The 22572-nt window shown below is 41.6% G+C and overlaps 1 protein-coding gene across 1 annotated transcript in view; it reads right to left on the reverse strand.

Annotated features, from left to right (window-relative positions):
- Window positions 1-2219: 2219 nt before the first annotated feature.
- The window catches only part of LOC141911611 (uncharacterized), a 58989-nt gene continuing 38636 nt past the window's right edge, over window positions 2220-22572 (reverse strand). The window contains exons 24-38 of the mRNA XM_074802599.1: window positions 22414-22564; window positions 21931-22148; window positions 21598-21703; window positions 20974-21302; window positions 20102-20203; window positions 19745-19943; window positions 19519-19653; window positions 11875-12930; window positions 10358-10372; window positions 4523-4684; window positions 4395-4444; window positions 3973-4086; window positions 3672-3714; window positions 3367-3585; window positions 2220-3011 (exon numbers count right to left, since the gene is read on the reverse strand). Coding sequence (XP_074658700.1) covers window positions 2725-3011; window positions 3367-3585; window positions 3672-3714; window positions 3973-4086; window positions 4395-4444; window positions 4523-4684; window positions 10358-10372; window positions 11875-12930; window positions 19519-19653; window positions 19745-19943; window positions 20102-20203; window positions 20974-21302; window positions 21598-21703; window positions 21931-22148; window positions 22414-22564 — 3186 coding nt within the window. The 3' untranslated portion in view covers window positions 2220-2724. The remainder of the gene's footprint in view (window positions 3012-3366; window positions 3586-3671; window positions 3715-3972; window positions 4087-4394; window positions 4445-4522; window positions 4685-10357; window positions 10373-11874; window positions 12931-19518; window positions 19654-19744; window positions 19944-20101; window positions 20204-20973; window positions 21303-21597; window positions 21704-21930; window positions 22149-22413; window positions 22565-22572) is intronic.

Here is a 22572-nt window from a genome sequence, read left to right on the forward strand (position 1 = left end):
AGGAAATTTCGATAGTTCAGTGAAATTCCAATAGATGGCGATCATGTCGTAATACGTAGGCAATGTACCAGTGTATTCCACAATAAGCAGTTTCCTCATTTGCTTTCCTTTTCAGCTTCTCTCAACTTATTCATTGTAACCAGTATCACAGAGGCTCGTATCAGAGTTTTGGGTACTGTAAAAACGATAATCTTCATCAGTAATCCAGTATCCAGTCGACGAGCATCCAGTTGAAAAAAACCGAACACTGAATTTCTTAAGATTACAGATGATTTATTTACTAATTTATCACTTCAGTTTCAACTAAAACACGGGAAAAACTAGAAAATGAAGAAACCAAGATTGCACAATAAACTCTATCTTTATAATTAAACCAATGACAGCAAGAAAGAAAGACCACGAATTTTATGGGAACTAAATAAATAAGTTCAAATACGTTAGACAAATAATTACGTTGCCTAATCAACTAATTCACGAGTAATTTCTGATTCTGAGTGGTCCTGATGCCGAGTAGAGGATAAATAGAGGTGGCCTAGGTTCAAACTCAGGTATTTCTGACTGATTTTGTATGATCCTCGTGATGGATGAGAAATGAACCGGAGTGACCTAGGTAACTTAAAGCTGAATAGATGATAAATTACAGATTTTAAGCCGTACCCCAGGTTCGAAACCAGTAAGGAGTACCTCAAAGGTTTTTATCAAGCAAATGAATTATCGAGAGTAACAAAATAACGTTTTGAAGAGAAAAAAAAATAAAAGCAGACATCAGATCGCAGATTCGAACCCGGGTCTACTATTCGTGAGGCCACCATTCAAACAATGAGCCATGGCACTCCGCGACCAAACCAAGCGCATAGTCAATTTGGTTTCTAGGTTTCAGGGTATAGTCAAACTGCTCAGAAATATCGGTCATTCAAGCTATTGCATTTTAGTTTTCAGAGATTTGTTTCGAACCTGGGACCTCAATCTATCCATTACTTCAGGGCTCCGGTTGAGTGGTGATGTAATTCCGGATCTAAACCCGGGGCAAAAATGCGTTATATAGTGTTTTAAACAGTGTTTAATTCACTTCGTGTAAAATGTATTGAAAATTCTATCAAAATCTTAACAAAGGATCTATTGTGATTTTAATTCAGCAAAAATCCAATAGAGGGTGCAAAACATCGAAATACTCTTTAGGGCCCAGAAAATGTTACAACAATCCCCGAAATGTTTCTTTACAGTGTTTGAAATATATCTATGAATTTAAAATAAGTTCAAATTACTCGTAAATTAGTTAATTAGGCAACGTAATTATTTGTGTAACGTATTTGAACTTATTTAGAAACGACTCGATAACCGCGTCTAATGCCTAGAAACCTTAGTTCAACATATCGTCGATAGATGGCGCTGTGAAATATGGTTCATTGTGAGAAAATCTGCGCTAATGTCGATCAGGAAATTTCGATAGTTCAGTGAAATTCCAATAGATGGCGATCATGTCGTTATACGTAGGCAATGTACCAGTGTATTCCACTAAGCAGTTTCCTCATTTGCTTTCCTTTTCAGCTTCTCTCAACTTATTCATTGTAACCAGTATCACAGAGGCTCGTATCAGAGTTTTGGGTACTGTAAAAACGACAATCTTCATCAGTAATCCGGTATCCAGTTGACGAGCATTCAGTTAAAAAAAACCAAATAAGTTAATTAGGCGTCGTGATTATTCGTCTAACGTATTTAAACTTATGGAGAAACGACTGAATTGTTCTTCGTTAACAGTTCCCCGATATTCCGGGTGAGGGCGCAAACTCCTTTAATTTGATATAAGGATTTTTTTAATCATCTGCCTATCCTCTATTCAGCATCGGTATCAGTATCAACCTTAATCGGTATCAGTAATTATCAGGTTCGAATCCAGACACTCCTGTTCATCCTCTATTCAGCATCGGTATCACTAAAGCCCTACTATAAGACCGGGCTCGAACCCGGGATGCCCCTGTTTCATCCTCTATTCGGCATCAGGACCACTCCGAATCAGTACCAGTGATTACCGAGATTGAACCCGGGACACCCCCTGTACATCCTCTATTCAGCATCCAGATCACTCTTAATCAGTGCCAGTGATTAACGGGTTCGAACCCGGGACATCCCAGTACATCTACTATCCGGCAACAACCCTAATCACTACTAGGAGACCGGGTAGGAGACCACTCAAAAAAGGAACTAACGACAAATATGTATCAATTATTGCATAAAGGTTTATTATGCCGTCACGTGACAGAATGAAACAAATAACATAAAGAGATTTAGCCCCAGAAACCAATATTTTCTCATCAAAATATCCGCCTTTCTTCTGCGACACTTCTAACAAGATATAATGTATATACTTCGCCCCCGAACGTTTTCTTTACTTTAAACACACAACTAATTAACACATGTAACTAATTAACAATTAATCTTATAACAGCAGTTTTGCATATATCACAGTTAAACGTTATATCTATCATTTCAAAAATATATACATTAAATCTTTCCTTTTCGACGCACTTTTGATTCAGACTATGTTTTATGTAGTAACTATTTTCTCCTAGTTTTATCGTTTTTATTGTCAATTTTTTTTTTAAAGTTTTTTTTTCTATTTTGCATAAGATAGAAGAGCGTGTCACGTGACAAAAATGTAGAATTCTCTTAGTCCGTTATTTCGTTTTGCATTATTGTCGGTAGGTGTCTCTGATATGCCATAATTTACATATTCAAATTTAAGGAGCCGAGAAATTTCTTTGCGAGATTTCGGCTGGCTGATCGCTTTCCACGTCCTCCTGGTCCATTCTGTGCTCCTGGTCCATTTTGCGCTCCTGGTCCATTCTGTGCTCCTGGTCCATTTTGCGCTCCTGGTCCATTCTGCGCTCCTGGTCCATTCACCGCTCCTGGTCCATTCTGTGCTCCTTTAGGAGGTATTCCAGGGTTCGAGCAGCCCGTACAAGTACACGAGTCCGGGACTTCGTATTGAATCGATTTCGTCGAGCCATCGGCTGGAAAACAGAATATGACAACATTTCACCAACTGCTTCCTTGCTATTGCTATGATTATGATTTAAGATCGTTAGATATTACAAGAAAATAGCGCTGTGTAGGATGATAAAATTTACAATATATAAAGGGTTTTGAATTAGCAAGGTGGGAGAACACGTCCTTCCGAGGAAGGAAGACGTTCAGTATCATAAATAAAGCGAGTTATCTCAACTTAATCATTCGAGTTTATTACGATTTATTCAATCTAAAAACATCTAATAAGGTTTATACGCATGAATCCAGGGATGGAAATCCGACACAGCAGTATTTACGTCAATACATTTTAGTCAGCGTTCTAGAATCATGTTTACTTACTACAAGTAAGTTGCAATGATTTCTTGGACGTTGTTAACGGTTGGCAACATTTGCAGTCTGCTACAAGTTTGAATACTCCTCCTGCCGGTCCAGCGGCGAAGTCTACGGCAGCACCGCCCGCGCATGTACCCGCGCAGGATATTACATCTACAGGACCGCTTGATTTACATTTACCGACTTTGACTTCGATGCTCTGTGTTTTCGGTTGACAAGTTGGCACTACAACAACGATTAGTGGACCATTTATTCCCGTTATACTACATCAATGCCGTTTAATTGTGAATATTTGATATACTTTTACTTACCGCAGACCGGGCAGCATTTACCGACTACATGTTCCAGACGACCCTGAATAGATGAATACAACTTTTCAATCAATGTTGTTCAATAAGAACGAATAATGAAACACCCGATTATAATTTGATATGTTCAAAAGGCTATCTTCCCACACAATACCTAGATTAAGACCGTTCTTAGACTTTCAGGTTTCATTGCCACTGATTAAATTAACCAAACTAACATAACGCAAGCTTTAGGAATGTGTGGGTCATTCTAAGTATGACCGAGTGCACATAGCCCTGTTCATGTAATGGTAGTATAACGTACATTATCACAAGTTGTGTTACAAGTATCTCGTTTGTCTGTACAGACGATATTTCTATCAGAGTTACAAGTGCAGTGGTCACACGTCGAGTTGCCTTCGTTCCAAGTTTCGTTGACCTGAAACATACGAGAAAAATTGCAATAGTGTAATAATCATTTACAATGAACTAATTGATGAACCACAATCGATGATATAACGCCAGGAGAAGATGGACACCTTCGTACAATCCCCTAAGTGACATCACTGGTAGAGCGCTATTACATAAAATTGCGTATGATTAACCAGGGCATTGAAACTGCAGGGGTAAGTGGAAGTCAATGATTACGTCAATAAGCAATTTGATGCTGACAAAGGTTGTTTCTCATCCTTTTATGAAGTTTAGGTAAAACTCGTATTTCGAACCGTCCTCCGTTTAATCACATACCTTTCGAACTTTCTGGTTATTGTCAACGCAATATCCTGCAGTAGGCGTAACTGAAAAAGAAAATTGATTTCTATAAAATGCCCACGACAAGATCAAAATGCAAAACGAATACTCTCAAACACGCCTACCTGGAGTTGAAGACGGTGACGTGGTTGTAACGCTAGGTGTTGTACCAGGCGTTGTGACGGTAGATGGCGTGGCCGGTCTTGACGGGCCGGTTGTTGGTGGAGAGGCAGAAGATGGTGAAGGTGATGTCGCAACGGATGGCGTTGTCGGCTGAGACGAAGGCGCTGAATAGTAAATTAAATAAAGCAAATATAAATGTGGATGCAAGAGGTTATTGCCGTTTTACCAGAAGATAGGAAATGAACTCTATAGGAAACGAACTAACAACATCGTGGCAAAATTGATCAATGTTATCCAAGCACGAAACCTTTACATTTGAATATGGTTGATATACCAGAAGGTTTAGTCTAGAGATTAGAGTAAGGTCGTCGGATAGCATTTCGTCCTTGTATACATTTCATCAAACAGGAAAAGATTTATTCGGGTCACAAAACACATGAACATAGAATGCGAGGTTTATTTTTATTGTGATGTGCTTCATGTTTGGTTCAACACATTTCGACAATGTGTTTTACAAAGTGCTTCTTCGTGTTGAAAGTTTTGTTTTTTTCTAATTGAAGTGTATATTCCTGAAATGAAATAAGCAATTCGAATGTGAAAAAACTGGACGATGTCAATGCAAATGAACTAGTGCAACACAATAATTGCGATTGCAATTTGAAATTATGTTTTAAATATTAGTGAATCATTTACTGCGTGATTATGAATATGATTACCTGGCTGTACGGTTGTTGTAGCTCCAGCTTTACCTACACAGGCGGCAAACACTTCCAAATGATTGATAGCATACATCGTTTCAGTCGGGTCATAGGTTAATTTGGGAACGAACAACAGTTCAGCGACATTTGTCAATGGTGGACTGAATGAAATGCTGGCATTCATGTTATCAAAAGATTCATTTGTCGCAACTTTTGTAAACGATGTCTGTCCTGTTTTCTTGACGAATACATCGGCAGTAAATACGTTTCCATCTATTATGATTTCGTGAACCTCTGCAGCTCCATTAGAACTAGGAGGAAGGATAAACGTTAGATTTGCATTCGTTTTGGACTTCGGAACTTCCCATCCATTTCCACTTCCAGATAATAGAGATTTCACATCAGTGTTCGGGTCCGTAATAATTCCAGATTCAGTGACAATTTTATTTGATATGACATCTTTTACCGGTTCCTTACAAACAGCTATAAAAAGGAAGAAAAGGTAAAATGTTCATAAATTTGTAGGAAAAAATTGAAAATTATTTTCCTTCAGATATAATTCAATAAACCATGACTCACGTGGTATCGTAGTAGGCTTGACACTTGGTGTTGTAGATGGTGTGCCTGGTGGAGTCGTAGTTGTAACAGGGGGTACTATGGGTGTTGTAGCAGGAGTTCCCGGTGTGCCTGGTGGAGTCGTAGTTGTAACAGGGGGTACTATGGGTGTTGTACCAGGAGTTCCCGGTGTGCCTGGTGGAGTCGTAGTTGTAACAGGAGGTACTATGGGTGTTGTAGCAGGAGTTCCCGGTGTGCCTGGTGGAGTCGTAGTTGTAACAGGAGGTACTATGGGTGTTGTACCAGGAGTTCCCGGTGTGCCTGGTGGAGTCGTAGTTGTAACAGGAGGTACTATGGGTGTTGTAGCAGGAGTTCCCGGTGTGCCTGGTGGAGTCGTAGTTGTAACAGGAGGTACTATGGGTGTTGTACCAGGAGTTCCCGGTGTGCCTGGTGGAGTCGTAGTTGTAACAGGAGGTACTATGGGTGTTGTAGCAGGAGTTCCCGGTGTGCCTGGTGGAGTCGTAGTTGTAACAGGAGGTACTATGGGTGTTGTACCAGGAGTTCCCGGTGTGCCTGGTGGAGTTGTAGTTGTTATAGGAGGTACTATGGGTGTAGTAGTAGCACCAGCTTTGCCCACACATGCGGCAAACACTTCCAAATGATTGATAGCATACATCGTTTCAGTCGGGTCATAGGTTAATTTGGGAACGAACAACAGTTCAGCCACATTTGTCAATGGTGGACTGAATGAAATGCTGGCATTCATGTTATCAAAAGATTCATTTGTCGCAACCTTTGTAAACGATGTCTGTCCTGTTTTCTTGACGAATACATCGGCAGTAAATACGTTTCCATCTATTATGATTTCGTGAACCTCTGCAGCTCCATTAGAACTAGGAGGAAGGATAAACGTTAGATTTGCATTCGTTTTGGACTTCGGAACTTCCCATCCATTTCCACTTCCAGATAATAGAGATTTCACATCAGTGCTCGGGTCCGTTATGATTCCAGATTCAGTGACAATTTTATTTGATATGACATCTTTTACGGGTTCCTTACAAACAGCTATAAAAAGGAAGAAAAGGTAAAATGTTCATAAATTTGTAGGAAAAAATTGAAAATTATTTTCCTTCAGATATAATTCAATAAACCATGACTCACGTGGTATCGTAGTAGGCTTGACACTTGGTGTTGTAGATGGTGTGCCTGGTGGAGTCGTAGTTGTAACAGGGGGTACTATGGGTGTTGTACCAGGAGTTCCCGGTGTGCCTGGTGGAGCCGTAGTTGTAACAGGAGGTACTATGGGTGTTGTACCAGGAGTTCCCGGTGTGCCTGGTGGAGTTGTAGTTGTAACAGGAGGTACTATGGGTGTTGTAGCAGGAGTTCCCGGTGTGCCTGGTGGAGTCGTAGTTGTAACAGGAGGTACTATGGGTGTTGTACCAGGAGTTCCCGGTGTGCCTGGTGGAGTCGTCGTTGTAACAGGAGGTACTATGGGTGTTGTACCAGGAGTTCCCGGTGTGCCTGGTGGAGTCGTAGTTGTAACAGGAGGTACTATGGGTGTTGTACCAGGAGTTCCCGGTGTGCCTGGTGGAGTTGTAGTTGTTATAGGAGGTACTATGGGTGTAGTAGTAGCACCAGCTTTGCCCACACATGCGGCAAACACTTCCAAATGATTGATAGCATACACCGTTTCAGTCGGGTCATAGGTTAATTTGGGAACGAACAACAGTTCAGCCACATTTGTCAATGGTGGACTGAATGAAATGCTGGCATTCATGTTATCAAAAGATTCATTTGTCGCAACCTTTGTAAACGATGTCTGTCCTGTTTTCTTGACGAATACATCGGCAGTAAATACGTTTCCATCTATTATGATTTCGTGAACCTCTGCAGCTCCATTAGAACTAGGAGGAAGGATAAACGTTAGATTTGCATTCGTTTTGGACTTCGGAACTTCCCATCCATTTCCACTTCCAGATAATAGAGATTTCACATCAGTGTTCGGGTCCGTAATAATTCCAGATTCAGTGACAATTTTATTTGATATGACATCTTTTACGGGTTCCTTACAAACAGCTATAAAGGAAAAAAGGTAAAATGTACATTAATTTGTAGGAAAAAATTGAAAATTATTTTCCTTCAAACATAATTTAATAAACCATGACTCACGTGGTATCGTAGTAGGCTTGACACTTGGTGTTGTAGATGGTGTGCCTGGTGGAGTCGTAGTTGTAACAGGGGGAACTATGGGTGTTGTACCAGGAGTTCCCGGTGTGCCTGGTGGAGTCGTAGTTGTAACAGGAGGTACTATGGGTGTTGTAGCAGGAGTTCCCGGTGTGCCTGGTGGAGTCGTAGTTGTAACAGGAGGTACTATGGGTGTTGTACCAGGAGTTCCCGGTGTGCCTGGTGGAGTCGTTGTTGTAACAGGAGGTACTATGGGTGTTGTACCAGGAGTTCCCGGTGTGCCTGGTGGAGTCGTAGTTGTAACAGGAGGTACTATGGGTGTTGTAGCAGGAGTTCCCGGTATGCCTGGTGGAGTCGTAGTTGTAACAGGAGGTACTATGGGTGTTGTACCAGGAGTTCCCGGTGTGCCTGGTGGAGTTGTAGTTGTTATAGGAGGTACTATGGGTGTAGTAGTAGCACCAGCTTTGCCCACACATGCGGCAAAAACTTCTAAATGATTGATAGCATACACCGTTTCAGTCGGGTCGAAAGTCAATTTGGGAACGAACAACAGTTCAGCCACATTTGTCAATGGTGGACTGAATGAAATGCTGGCATCTATGTTATCAAAAGATTCATTTGTCGCAACCTTTGTAAACGATGTCTGTCCTGTTTTCTTGACGAATACATCGGCAGTAAATACGTTTCCATCTATTATAATTTTGTGAACCTCTGCAGCTCCATTAGAACTAGGAGGAAGGATAAACGTTAGATTTGCATTCGTTTTGGATTTCGGAATTTCCCATCCATTTCCACTTCCAGTTAGTAGAGATTTCACATCTGTGTTCGGGTCCGTAATGATTCCAGATTCAGTGACGATTTTATTTGATATGACATCTTTTACAGGTTCCTTACAAACAGCTTCAAAAGAAAACAGATAAATCGTTCGTACATTTGTGAGGTAAGATAATTATCTACAAATGAAAATGATCTACAAATACGATTCAATAAACCATGACTCACGTGGTATCGTAGTAGGCTTGACACTTGGTGTTGTAGATGGTGTGCCTGGTGGAGTCGTAGTTGTAACAGGAGGTACTATGGGTGTTGTAGCAGGAGTTCCCGGTGTGCCTGATGGAGTCGTAGTTGTTATAGGAGGTACTATGGGTGTTGTAGCAGGAGTTCCCGGTGTGCCTGGTGGAGTCGTAGTTGTAACAGGAGGTACTATGGGTGTTGTAGCAGGAGTTCCCGGTGTGCCTGGTGGAGTCGTAGTTGTAACAGGAGGTACTATGGGTGTTGTAGCAGGAGTTCCCGGTGTGCCTGGTGGAGTCGTAGTTGTTATAGGAGGTACTATGGGTGTTGTAGCAGGAGTTCCCGGTGTGCCTGGTGGAGTCGTAGTTGTAACAGGGGGTACTATGGGTGTTGTAGCAGGAGTTCCCGGTGTGCCTGGTGGAGTCGTAGTTGTAACAGGGGGTACTATGGGTGTTGTACCAGGAGTTCCCGGTGTGCCTGGTGGAGTCGTAGTTGTAACAGGAGGTACTATGGGTGTTGTAGCAGGAGTTCCCGGTGTGCCTGGTGGAGTCGTAGTTGTAACAGGAGGTACTATGGGTGTAGTACCAGGAGTTCCCGGTGTGCCTGGTGGAGTCGTAGTTGTAACAGGAGGTACTATGGGTGTAGTACCAGGAGTTCCCGGTGTGCCTGGTGGAGTCGTAGTTGTAACAGGAGGTACTATGGGTGTTGTACCAGGAGTTCCCGGTGTGCCTGGTGGAGTCGTAGTTGTAACAGGAGGTACTATGGGTGTTGTAGCAGGAGTTCCCGGTGTGCCTGGTGGAGTCGTAGTTGTAACAGGAGGTACTATGGGTGTTGTACCAGGAGTTCCCGGTGTAGTCACAGTTGATTGTACGGGTCCTGTAAAGTCAAGCAATTTCTTGTTACCTTAAACGTTATTTACCTTCAATTGAATTTAAATTCCCGATGAAAATGCACTTCGAAATATCCTGTTTATTTATTCAGATTTTGATTCACTGTTTATGATTTATAGTGTAAGCATTAGTGCTCAGAGAGGTTTATCGTCAATATGTCAATATGTAGTACAAGTCATATATAGTTAAAGCGTTATATGAATATATGTCATCGGAGATTTGAACTTACCTTTGCATCAACGCATTCTTTATTAATTCTTGGTTTTTGTTTGTCGATCGACAGCGTACGGCAAGTTGCCAGTAAAAAAAGCACGCTTAATAATTGTCCATTCTTAGAGCCGAATGACAGCCGAATTTATCGATATTTTCGATCCGAGTAAAGTGCAGTGTATTCGTGCTATATCGTTTTGTGTGCTAGTGTTAGTGTGCATTTTCGGCAGTGCATTTGATTATGCAAATCAATGACAAATATATGAAACATAAGAGTGAAAAATCTTACCGGTAGTTGTCGTTCCTGGAAAATAAAACATAAAACACAATATTAGAAAAGTAATTGACGATTGGGCGTGACCCAGGTCCAGTTACACAGTCAAGTGGCATTGGTCTAAAAATTGTCGTAAGCCATAGTTCATAGTGTGCAGGTGATATCTTAAAAGACCAGAAAGATAAACTGATTTCCGGTGTTTGATGCATGTCGTTTTGGTGCTTTGGTGCTTCCGTGTAACTCCGATATAGAAAACATAGATAAAAAACTAGATACGCATAATGACTTTAGAGTGGAAGCAATCAAGGAATGTCGTGTTGTGGCAAGCAACCTTCATAGGTTCCCTTCATCTAATAAGGTCATGTCTTGGCAGTTCATATTCTAATATTCGTGTCCGTATAATCCATAAATCATTAGAAACGCTTAGTTCCCTTCATCTTTGATATACACTTTTGAGGAATTTAATCTGTGTTTTTGTGGGGCATTGTTTGTTTCTAGGCATTCGAGATAGATTTAGCAAATAGTAGCAGAAACAATAACCGTTCATGATACCTCGATAGAGGATGCTGCTACTCAAGATCTAATAGGTTAAAATCCTGTCATTAGATGTCGCTTATTGGCAAGTTACCAATTTTCAGTCGATTGACCTCTAAAGAAAATATTCTATACAGATGTATCGTGGTAGACAAAAAAGAGACAAACTTCGAATGATTCATATGTTAATCTCAAAAGACCGTGTCAACCTCTTCCAGTTTTTTTTTCAATTTCTGAGAGTTATTTAATGGTGCAATGTGCAATCAAGATTCAGTGCATAATAGCATTCTGCTCTTCCCTAAATGAGCAAATTCATTTTCATCTAAAAACATATTAAATAATATGTACTTTTTATCGTTGCTCGATAATGAAATTGCTCTGGGCTGAGGACACCAAAAGATATATATATATATATGTATATATATACTGTAAAACGACTAAAGGACATACGTTTATAACATGCTGATATTTGCACAGTGAAGTACAGTGTGTCCTCGCCAGGGTACCAAGGTTCCTTCGGCATCAGCTTAACCTCTTTTACATTGGATAACAGTGGAGTGAAAGTGATCGGGGCAACAAGAATTGTATTGGTTTTTACTGGTGTGAAGACATTGCTTCCATTGTATTTAACCAGAATATCCATAGACTTTACATTTCCATCAATCTTCGTAATGCGATAGATTGCTGGTGTGACTGTATAAGTCGAATTGGGTAGTAAGTCTATGATTAGATATGGTTTTGGCTGATTGGTCTTTGCTTTGTAAACCTCCCATCCCATGCCTGATGGGTAAATTTCAGATGGGGGTGTTAGTGGATTACTGGGGAAAGAGGTTAGCTGGGAGGGATGCACTATTTGCTTCGTCATAATGTCAGTCAATTCTCCTTCCTCACAAACTAATTGAAATAGAAATCAATTGCAATGAATTGATTTAGAATTGGAATATCTCAAGGCATTCGAATGTCAATCAATTTATCATTCAATGGTAGATAAGCTTTACCTGGTGCCGTTGTAGTAGATCCTGGTGCTGTTGAAGATACTCCTGGTGGCGCTGTTGTAGTAGTTCCCGGTAATGTTGTAGTTGATCCTGGTGGCGCTGGTGTAGTAGTTCCTGGTAATGTTGTAGTTGATCCTGGTGGCGCTGTTGTAGTAGTTCCCGGTAATGTTGTAGTTGATCCTGGTGGCGCTGGTGTAGTAGTTCCTGGTAATGTTGTAGTTGATCCTGGTGGCGCTGGTGTAGTAGTTCCTGGTAATGTTGTAGTTGATCCTGGTGGCGCTGGTGTAGTAGTTCCTGGTAATGTTGTAGTTAATCCTGGTGGCGCTGGTGTAGTAGTTCCTGGTAATGTTGTAGTTAATCCTGGTGGCGCTGGTGTAGTAGTTCCTGGTAATGTTGTAGTTAATCCTGGTGGCGCTGGTGTAGTAGTTCCCGGTAATGTTGTAGTTGATCCTGGTGGCGCTGGTGTAGTAGTTCCTGGTAATGTTGTAGTTGATCCTGGTGGCGCTGTTGTAGTAGTTCCCGGTAATGTTGTAGTTGATCCTGGTGGCGCTGGTGTAGTAGTTCCTGGTAATGTTGTAGTTGATCCTGGTGGCGCTGGTGTAGTAGTTCCTGGTAATGTTGTAGTTGATCCTGGTGGCGCTGGTGTAGTAGTTCCTGGTAATGTTGTAGTTAATCCTGGTGGCGCTGGTGTAGTAGTTCCTGGTAATGTTGTAGTTAATCCTGGTGGCGCTGGTGTAGTAGTTCCTGGTAATGTTGTAGTTAATCCTGGTGGCGCTGGTGTAGTAGTTCCCGGTAATGTTGTAGTTGATCCTGGTGGCGCTGGTGTAGTAGTTCCTGGTAATGTTGTAGTTGATCCTGGTGGCGCTGGTGTAGTAGTTCCCGGTAATGTTGTAGTTAATCCTGGTGGCGCTGGTGTAGTAGTTCCTGGTAATGTTGTAGTTGATCCTGGTGGCGCTGGTGTAGTAGTTCCCGGTAATGTTGTAGTTATTCCTGGTGTTGTTGCTGTAGTAGTTCCTGGTAATGTTGTAGTTATTCCTGGTGGTGCTGTAGTAGTAGTTTCTGTGTAGAATCAGGAAAGTACGAAGTTATCAGATATTTCTAGAAGACAACATCTAAAAACTACTTTCATAGTGATCCGATTCCATAATGAAAATATAACTTGAAGCACAGGAAACAATCATCACTCAAACGAAACGATGCTTGAATATAAACGTAATACGAATACCGATGAACAGAAAAGACTAGGATAGTTTGGAAAATTTGAAATTCCACGAAACGGTTAAACACTTGTCATCACCGGATATAATTTCATGTTACATGTATACCATTGGTATAAGACAATACGAATATGCAGTAACGATGCATTTGGACCTCTTGAATAGTAGACAGATGCTAAATATTTGTACTGCTATTTCCTTTCTACTGAAAAAGCCAAAAGACGCGCATGTATCTGAACTATTATCTAAAGATATCTAATGGTAACTAAAGTCTACATGTCTAACTAAGATGATATACCTTTTGATGTGGAATAGGTGAATGGTGGGAATGTTTCTGGTGCAATACTTATTGTTGTCGATCCTTGTGTACCAATTGTTGTGGTGCTACCTAATAGTCAAACGTAAAATATTTGAGGATTTGCTATTCAGATGAGGTGCTGATTGTCTCCGATATTCAATTGAACCGCAAAGTAAACTAGAAATGCTAATCTGGTTTTATTCGGTAAAATATACGCAAGTACTCATATATATATAGCTGTCAATGTAAGAACTCAGGCTATTATAGACTAGTGCTTACAATAAAGAATACAAAAATAAAATGTATACATTTAGTAATATATGGGATCCATACAGATACGGATGTTTAACTAAACGTAACTGTTCCTCTACGTATAACATGTGTAAATTATTTCATCAAACAGGAGAATGTATTATGCATTGTGAGTGTGAAATGATCACAATTCGTCATCGAGAAGCTGTTGTTACTAGCATACCTACAGTTGATGTCGATCCTGGTGTACCTACAGTAGTTGTTTGTCCAGTTGTAGTTATCGGTCCAGATGATCCTACGGTTTGTTCTGTCCCTACAGTTGAATGGTGTCCAGGAGTTCCTACAGTAGTTGTTGGTTCTGGTGTTGCTACATTAGTTGTTGTAGTCGTGTATCCTGTGAATTCAGGTGGAGTTTGTGGTGCAATAATAGCCGTAGTAGTTGTACCTGGTGTTCCTACAGTAGTTGTACCTGGTGTTCCTACAGTAGTTGTACCTGGTGTTCCTACAGTAGTTGTGCCTGGTGTTCCAACAGTAGTTGTACCTGGTGTTCCTACAGTAGTTGTACCTGGTGTTCCTACAGTAGTTGTACCTGGTGTTCCTACAGTAGTTATACCTGGTGTTCCTACAGTAGTTGTACCTGGCGTTCCTATAGTAGTTGTGCCTGGTGTTCCTATAGTAGTTGTACCTGGTGTTCCTATAGTAGTTGTACCCGGCGTTGCTACAGTAGTTGTACCTGGTGTTCCTACAGTAGTTATACCTGGTGTTCCTACAGTAGTTGTACCTGGTGTTGTTACAGTAGTTGTACCTGGTGTTGCGACAGTAGTTGTACCCGGCGTTGCTACAGTAGTTGTACCCAGTGTTGCTACAGTAGTTGTGCCTGGTGTCCCTACAGTAGTTGTTAGTCCTGGTGTTCCTACAGTAGTTGTACCTGGTGTTCCCACAGTTGTTGTTATTCCTGGTGTTCCTACGGTAGTTGTTGGTACCGGTGTTCCTACAGTAGTTGATGCTCCTGGTGTTCCTATAATAGTTGATGCTCCGGGTGTTTCTACAGTAGTTGTTGGTTCTGGTGTTTCTACAGTAGTTGAAGCTCCTGGTTTTCCTACAGTAGTTGAAGCTGCTGGTGTTCCGACACTAGTTGTCTGTCCTCGTGTTACTGGAGTAGCTGTTGGGCCTTGTGTTCCTAAAGTTGTTGATGGTCCTGGTGTTCCTACAGTAGTTGAAACTCCTGGTGTTCCTACAGTAGTTGAAACTCCTGGTGTTCCTACAGTAAATGTTTGTTCTGGTGTTCCTGCACTAGTTGTTGGTCCTGGTGTTCCTACAGTAGTTGTTGGTCTTGGTGTTCCTACAGTAGTTGAAGGACCAGGTGTTCCTAAACTAGTTGTTTGACCTGGTGTTCCTACAGTTGTTGATGGTCCTGGTGTTCCTACAGTAGTTGTTGGTCCTGGTGTTCCTACAGTAGTTGAAGGACCAGGTGTTCCTATGGTGGTTATTTGTGCTGGTGTTCCTACAATTGTTGATGGTCCTGTTGTTCCTGCAGTAGTTGCGCCTGATGTTGCTACAGTAGTTGATGCTCCTGGTGTTCCTACGGTAGTTGCGCCTGATGTTGCTACAGTAGTTGTTGGTGCTGGCGTACCTACGGAAGTTGTTAGTTCTGGTGTTGCTACAGTTGTTGTTGTAGTCGTGTATCCTGTAAATTCAGGTGGGGTTTCTGCTGCAATACTAGGTGTATTCGTTGTGCCTAGTGTTCCCACATTAGTTGCTGGACCTGATGTGCCTATAGTTGTGAAAGATTTAGGTGTTCCCACAGTAGTTGTTTGTCCTAGTGTTCCTACAGTAGTTGTTGCTCCGGCTGTTCCCACAGTAGTTGTTTGTTCTAGTGTTCCTACAGTTGTTGATGCTCCTGGTGTTCCTACAGTTGTTAGTGCTGGTATAACGACATTTGTTGTTGTTCCAACAGTACCTAGAGTAGTAGATGTGCCTACTGTTCCTATAGTAGTTGCTAGTCCTGGTGTGCCAACAGTAGTTGTTGGTGCTGGTGTTCCTAAAGTAGTTGTCAGTTCACGGGTAACTCCAGTAGTAACACTCGTTGTGGATACAGTGATTTCAGGAGGAGTCTCGGGTGCAATGATATTAGTGGTTGTTGTACCTGAAGTTTCCACAGTTGTAGAACCGGTAACTGTTACTTCTTTGGGGGTTGCAGGTCCGGTGTAAATTGTAGTAATTTCGGGAGTAGGTAGTGCTATAGTTGTGGTAGGCCCTTGCGGTCCTTAAGTAAGATTATAATGGTCACGATTACATTGTAGTCTAGGTCGATATTTTAAATGTTCTTTGATCTTTTCTGTCCAAAATGTCAATTGGTAATGACATTTTAAATGAACACACTAAATCACTAAAAATATTGTGAAAATTGACAGTTGGGTTTTTTCAATTAATCTTCCCACCCCAAGTATGCTAATATGACCTACAAAATCAAGCTACCAATATCGCTTTTAAGGGTAAGGGTTTGTATGAATATCTTCATATGGACCTCAGAGCTGTTGAAAGTCCGAACAAGTTACATTTTAAATCAAAAACAAACCTGGTATAAGTGGTGATGTTGTTGTTGCTCCAGGTGTTGTTACTACGGTGGTTGTTGGTCCTTGTGTTCCAACAGTTGTTGTAATTCCTGGTGTTCCTACATTTGTTGTTGCTGCGGGTGTACCAGTTATGATTGGTGTTGTTATAATTACTATTGGAGATGTAGTGCTGATTGTTGTTGATGTTGTACCTATAATTTTTCAGCAGTGAATCTTGTAAAAAAATGCTATAAATCGACTCCATTTAGATTTTTAAAATGTGCTTTCGAGTTCGTCGTTGATCTTGTAGCTAGGTAATACGTTATAATTCACAGTAACCTATATACGCTATATCATAAACATTATTGAAATGTATTTAATTTTCGCAATGAGGATTGCGCACAACTATATCATGTTAATGGGCATCCTCATATTGCCTTGTTTAGAAGTTAGTGTACATGTAGGAATGTTGAAGAATAATGAAACAAACCTGGTAGGGTAGTTGAAACTCCTGGTGTTCCTACAGTAGTTGAAACTGCTGGTGTTCCTACAGTAGTTGAAACTGCTGGTGTTCCTACAGGAGTTGAAACTCCTGGTGTTCCTACAGTAGTTGAAGCTGCTGGTTTTCCTACAGTAGTTGAAGCTGCTGGTGTTCCTACAGGAGTTGAAACTCCTGGTGTTCCTATAGGAGTTGATACTCCTGGTGTTCCTACAGTAGTTGTTGGTCTTGGTGATCCTACAGTAGTAGAAACTGCTGGTGTTCCTGCAGTAGTTGAAGCTGCTGGTGTTCCTACAGTAGTTGAAACTCCTGGTGTTCCTACAGTAGTTGAAGCTGCTGGTTTTCCTACAGTAGTTGAAGCTGCTGGTGTTCCTACAGAAGTTGAAGCTGCTGGTGTCCCTACAGTAGTTGAAACTCCTGGTGTTCCTACAGTAGTTGTGCCTGGTGTTCCTACAGTAGTTGAAACTGCTGGTGTTCCTACAGGAGTTGAAACTCCTGGTGTTCCTACAGTAGTTGAAGCTGCTGGTTTTCCTACAGTAGTTGAAGCTGCTGGTGTTCCTACAGGAGTTGAAACTCCTGGTGTTCCTATAGGAGTTGATACTCCTGGTGTTCCTACAGTAGTTGTTGGTCTTGGTGATCCTACAGTAGTAGAAACTGCTGGTGTTCCTGCAGTAGTTGAAGCTGCTGGTGTTCCTACAGTAGTTGAAACTCCTGGTGTTCCTACAGTAGTTGAAGCTGCTGGTTTTCCTACAGTAGTTGAAGCTGCTGGTGTTCCTACAGAAGTTGAAGCTGCTGGTGTCCCTACAGTAGTTGAAACTCCTGGTGTTCCTACAGTAGTTGTGCCTGGTGTTCCTACAGTAGTTGAAACTGCTGGTGTTCCAACAGTAGTTGTTGCTGCCGGTGTTCCTACAGTAGTTGAAGCTGCTGGTGTTCCTACAGTAGTTGAAGCTGCTGGTTTTCCTACAGTAGTTGAAGCTGCTGGTGTTCCTACAGAAGTTGAAGCTGCTGGTGTCCCTACAGTAGTTGAAACTCCTGGTGTTCCTACAGTAGTTGTGCCTGGTGTTCCTATAGTAGTTGAAACTCCTGGTGTTCCTACAGTAGTTGTGCCTGGTGTTCCTACAGTAGTTGAAACTGCTGGTGTTCCAACAGTAGTTGTTGCTGCCGGTGTTCCTACAGTAGTTGAAGCTGCTGGTGTTCCTACAGTAGTTGAAGCTGCTGGTGTCCCTACAGTAGTTGAAACTCCTGGTGTTCCTACAGTAGTTGTGCCTGGTGTTCCTATAGTAGTTGAAACTCCTGGTGTTCCTACAGTAGTTGTGCCTGGTGTTCCTACAGTAGTTGAAACTGCTGGTGTTCCAACAGTAGTTGTTGCTGCCGGTGTTCCTACAGTAGTTGAAGCTGCTGGTGTTCCTACAGTAGTTGAAGCTGCTGGTGTTCCTACAGTAGTTGAAGCTGCTGGAGTTCCTACAGTAGTTGATGCTCCTGGTGTTCCTACAGTAGATGAAACTCCTGGTATTCCTACAGTAGTTGAAGCTGCTGGTTTTCCTACAGTAGTTGAAGCTGCTGGTGTTCCTACAGAAGTTGAAGCTGCTGGTGTCCCTACAGTAGTTGAAACTCCTGGTGTTCCTACAGTAGTTGTGCCTGGTGTTCCTACAGTAGTTGAAACTGCTGGTGTTCCAACAGTAGTTGTTGCTGCCGGTGTTCCTACAGTAGTTGAAGCTGCTGGTGTTCCTACAGTAGTTGAAGCTGCTGGTTTTCCTACAGTAGTTGAAGCTGCTGGTGTTCCTACAGAAGTTGAAGCTGCTGGTGTCCCTACAGTAGTTGAAACTCCTGGTGTTCCTACAGTAGTTGTGCCTGGTGTTCCTATAGTAGTTGAAACTCCTGGTGTTCCTACAGTAGTTGTGCCTGGTGTTCCTACAGTAGTTGAAACTGCTGGTGTTCCAACAGTAGTTGTTGCTGCCGGTGTTCCTACAGTAGTTGAAGCTGCTGGTGTTCCTACAGTAGTTGAAGCTGCTGGTGTCCCTACAGTAGTTGAAACTCCTGGTGTTCCTACAGTAGTTGTGCCTGGTGTTCCTATAGTAGTTGAAACTCCTGGTGTTCCTACAGTAGTTGTGCCTGGTGTTCCTACAGTAGTTGAAACTGCTGGTGTTCCAACAGTAGTTGTTGCTGCCGGTGTTCCTACAGTAGTTGAAGCTGCTGGTGTTCCTACAGTAGTTGAAGCTGCTGGTGTTCCTACAGTAGTTGAAGCTGCTGGAGTTCCTACAGTAGTTGATGCTCCTGGTGTTCCTACAGTAGATGAAACTCCTGGTATTCCTACAGTAGTTGAAGCTGCTGGAGTTCCTACAGTAGTTGAAGCTGCTGGAGTTCCTACAGTAGTTGATGCTCCTGTTGTTCCTACTGGTGTTGATGGTCCTGGAGTACCAACAGTAGTTGATTGTCCTGGTGTTGTGATCGGTGTTGTCACAATTACTATCGGAGATGTTGTGCTGATTGTAGTTGATGTTGATCCTAGAATAATTATCTATGTTTTATGAATATTGGTTCTTATTAAATCGCACCAAATCATAAACTTCTGTTTATCATTATACAACACTGAACATTGAATTTGGTTTTTTGGTCATTACAATTTCACATTTGACATGAGTAGTAAATTCCCTTCCGATCATTCATTAAACTTATTGCCACACTTCGAAAAAATATCGATTTGGAAAGGAGTACTCAATGGTACAAAAAAAGTGATGAAATTATTTTTTGTCAACGGGTACACCATGAATGTCCCAAGAGAAGGTATGTATTATTTAGGACAAATCGTAACAATGACAATCTAACCTGGTGGTCCAGATGTTGGCGTTCCTGGTGTTCCTACAATTGTTGTTGATCCTGATGGCAGAACAGTTGTTGACGCTGGTGGTCCAGTGGATATTTCTACTGTTGATTGTGCTGGTTGCCCTGATGTTGTTGAACCTGTTGTTCCAACAGTAGTTTTAAAATTTAAGATATGATTGCGTGTCAGGTTAATTCAAGCAACTTGATCAACTGATTGTGAATTATTTACCATAAGAAGTGGATGCTGTGATCATTGGTGTGGTCGAGGTTATCTCTCGGCATTCAGGACAGCATTTCTCGGGTGGTGTGTAAAGCTCTTCACCAGGCGGGCAAGTTGTGCTTGTACATTCAGTCTTACTTTTGACTACGTTGCCATTGTCTTTGCATTCTAGATACTCACAAGTACTTATTACAACTGTTTCCGCGGGCTAAAATACATCACAAGGTTGACGATTATAAAATCGTGAAGTGAAGATATCGGTCAAAATATCTGTTTCTAATTTCTCACCTGTTAGTAGTTTGTATTAAAAAGTTGTTTTAATATGGTTCTAATGATTAGTTAGATGCAAAAAGTAGAAATACGTACGTCGATGAAAATTAGTGTTCCATTTGGAAGTTGGTATTCACATCCTTCATAGCAGGAACAACATACTCCATCTTCAGTGTCTGCGTTTAAGAATTTCTTGCCCTAAATAAAGAGTGAACGTTAATAGTCGAATTGTAGCACATGTTCGTGTTATACAACGGGTATAATCCTACGGGAAATTCTTAATTCTAAACGTTACTTATATTCGCAGCAAAGCAAACGTATTTTTTCAATGATGTTATGAAACATAGGCGTCAGCGGTATTCGGGCTCGAATTGAACTCCGAAGTCAACATGAGTTAGTTCCCATTGCATTTTGGATATGTAGTATCGAGGGCCAATGGCTAAATTTGTCGTACGAAAGCTTTTCCAATTCCGACCCCGTTCCTCGGTTCCTCGGTCATTGTGAAGGTCGTGTCACTGAAAAAACAGTGTTGGTGCCTAGTTCCACCGCTAGGTGGTACACTGGGCCCATTTTTTGCACTGCACAATTGGACCCCACACTAACATTGTACCCAATTCCTATCACGGTCGACCCAGTATTACCGAAGCTAAGTAACTCGAACATTATTAGCATACTTTAGATTTGTGAGACATTTATGTTCACGGCAGCTCATACTGAACGCTAGCTGTGGATGGTTTTAAAAAAGTTAAGAAGTGGTAAACAGTTATACGTAAAATTCATCATTAGAAAAGATAATTAGCAACGAAAGTAATAACAGCGCTTGAAAACAACTATAATAAGGGAATTTCGATATCTATGGGGCAGCTATTCATCGTTCAGTTTGTTGATAATCAAATGTTTAGATGGGCCATTTGTGTACCAGATACTCATCGAACCTATGCATCAACCGCACAGAAACAACTACTCACCTCTTTCTTACAGTCTTCCTCTTTGATATGGCAGTATTCGGTGCATTCCTTTTGAGGCATTCCGTTGTTTGGATTAGTTTTACATTCGCACTCGGTACAAGTGTCCGAAACGTTCCATCTTTCTCCGAGCTGTTTAGTAGTGTTGGTGACGTCTTCGATGCACGGGCAGGTGTCTACGCACTGGTCAGTACCGTCGAGGAGAAGCTGGTTTGGTGGACAGACGCAACCGTCCGTGCAGTAGTCGGAAGAATATGTGCATTTACCATCAGGATGATTACACGTTCTCTGACATTCAACGCAATCCGTGTAGACTAACGGTGGTGTACAATCTGAAGCACAATTTGAAATAATTTGAAATATGTTTATACAGCTACATCATAGTTTCCAGAGACAAGTGTCAACCTGGACCCCGCAATAATGAACAAAACCGAAAACTGATACGAATACTGATGTTTAGACTCGATTCTCGGGGCCATTTTCAAAACTAAGAGAGTAGTTACGTTTAGACTCAATTCTATCGACCATCAATTGATTTCGAATATCGATGGACAATAACTTTAGGCAATGCTTCAATGATATTGATAGAAAAGATCTCAACACAAGAAATTGTTTATCTACACTTACTTGTTGTACACTCTGCTGATGTGTTAGTGAGCTCACCACTCATACCGGCTACAGTACACTGTTTGTACTTACAAGGAGAACCATCAATCGGAATAATGTCATCGACCTAAAACAAAAAAATAACGACGTGTTAGATCATTTTGCTCAACGTCATTCAGATTTTTAATGGTTTGCCAAGACCTAACATTAGATTGTTCACCAAACCTTACACGGGGCAGCCCCCACACCGTAAGCAACCAGCAGGACTCGAACCTGCTGGTCAACCGGGATTTGAAGGAGAGATGAATCTTAACCTTATTATAGAAACTACGAATAACAAATCAGCCAACGCACCTTATATACTTTTTGCGTTTTCGGATCGTAACATTTACAGTCGGTTATTTTCTTACACTCGCCATCTTCAGTGACCATGTTGGTTGGGCATTGACAACCCATGAGGCACTCGCTGGAACCTGGTTTCGGACACGTCGGTTCCGATCTATCGGCGATATGATCGCAGGTCTTCTCGCAGAAACAGTAGGACTTGTATTCTGGTTCCCGGCATCCCTTTGCTGCTCATCGATATATAAATGTAACACAGATTAGATAGAGATTGCAGCAGCAGCAGCAGCGAACCACTGCTATTGTCGGTGACGCGAAAGCGGCAATATTCTATTCCTTATGTCTATTCAATAAATATCGCAGGAATCATGACTCTTTTAGTGAGTGAAATGTATAAGATGTTCATTATATCGTAGATTACGCCTCGATGAATTCAAAACCTAAAACCTTACGATGACTGAACTGATATTGTGTAGAAGATGACCATCTACTTACCGCAACCACGCACGACAATTTTGATGGTTGGATTATTGGTGACTTGCATCACAGTGAAGCTGACGTATTGGACGTAGTCGGTCTCGTTGTAGTCTGGCGTATTCAGGAGTTCCACAGTTACATTCCCGTCGGACGAAGTCGCATTGAATATCTGACGAT

The sequence above is a fragment of the Tubulanus polymorphus genome, chromosome 10 (assembly GCF_964204645.1).
Source record: "Tubulanus polymorphus chromosome 10, tnTubPoly1.2, whole genome shotgun sequence".
In the NCBI taxonomy this organism is placed as follows: Eukaryota; Metazoa; Nemertea; class Palaeonemertea; order Tubulaniformes; family Tubulanidae; genus Tubulanus; species Tubulanus polymorphus.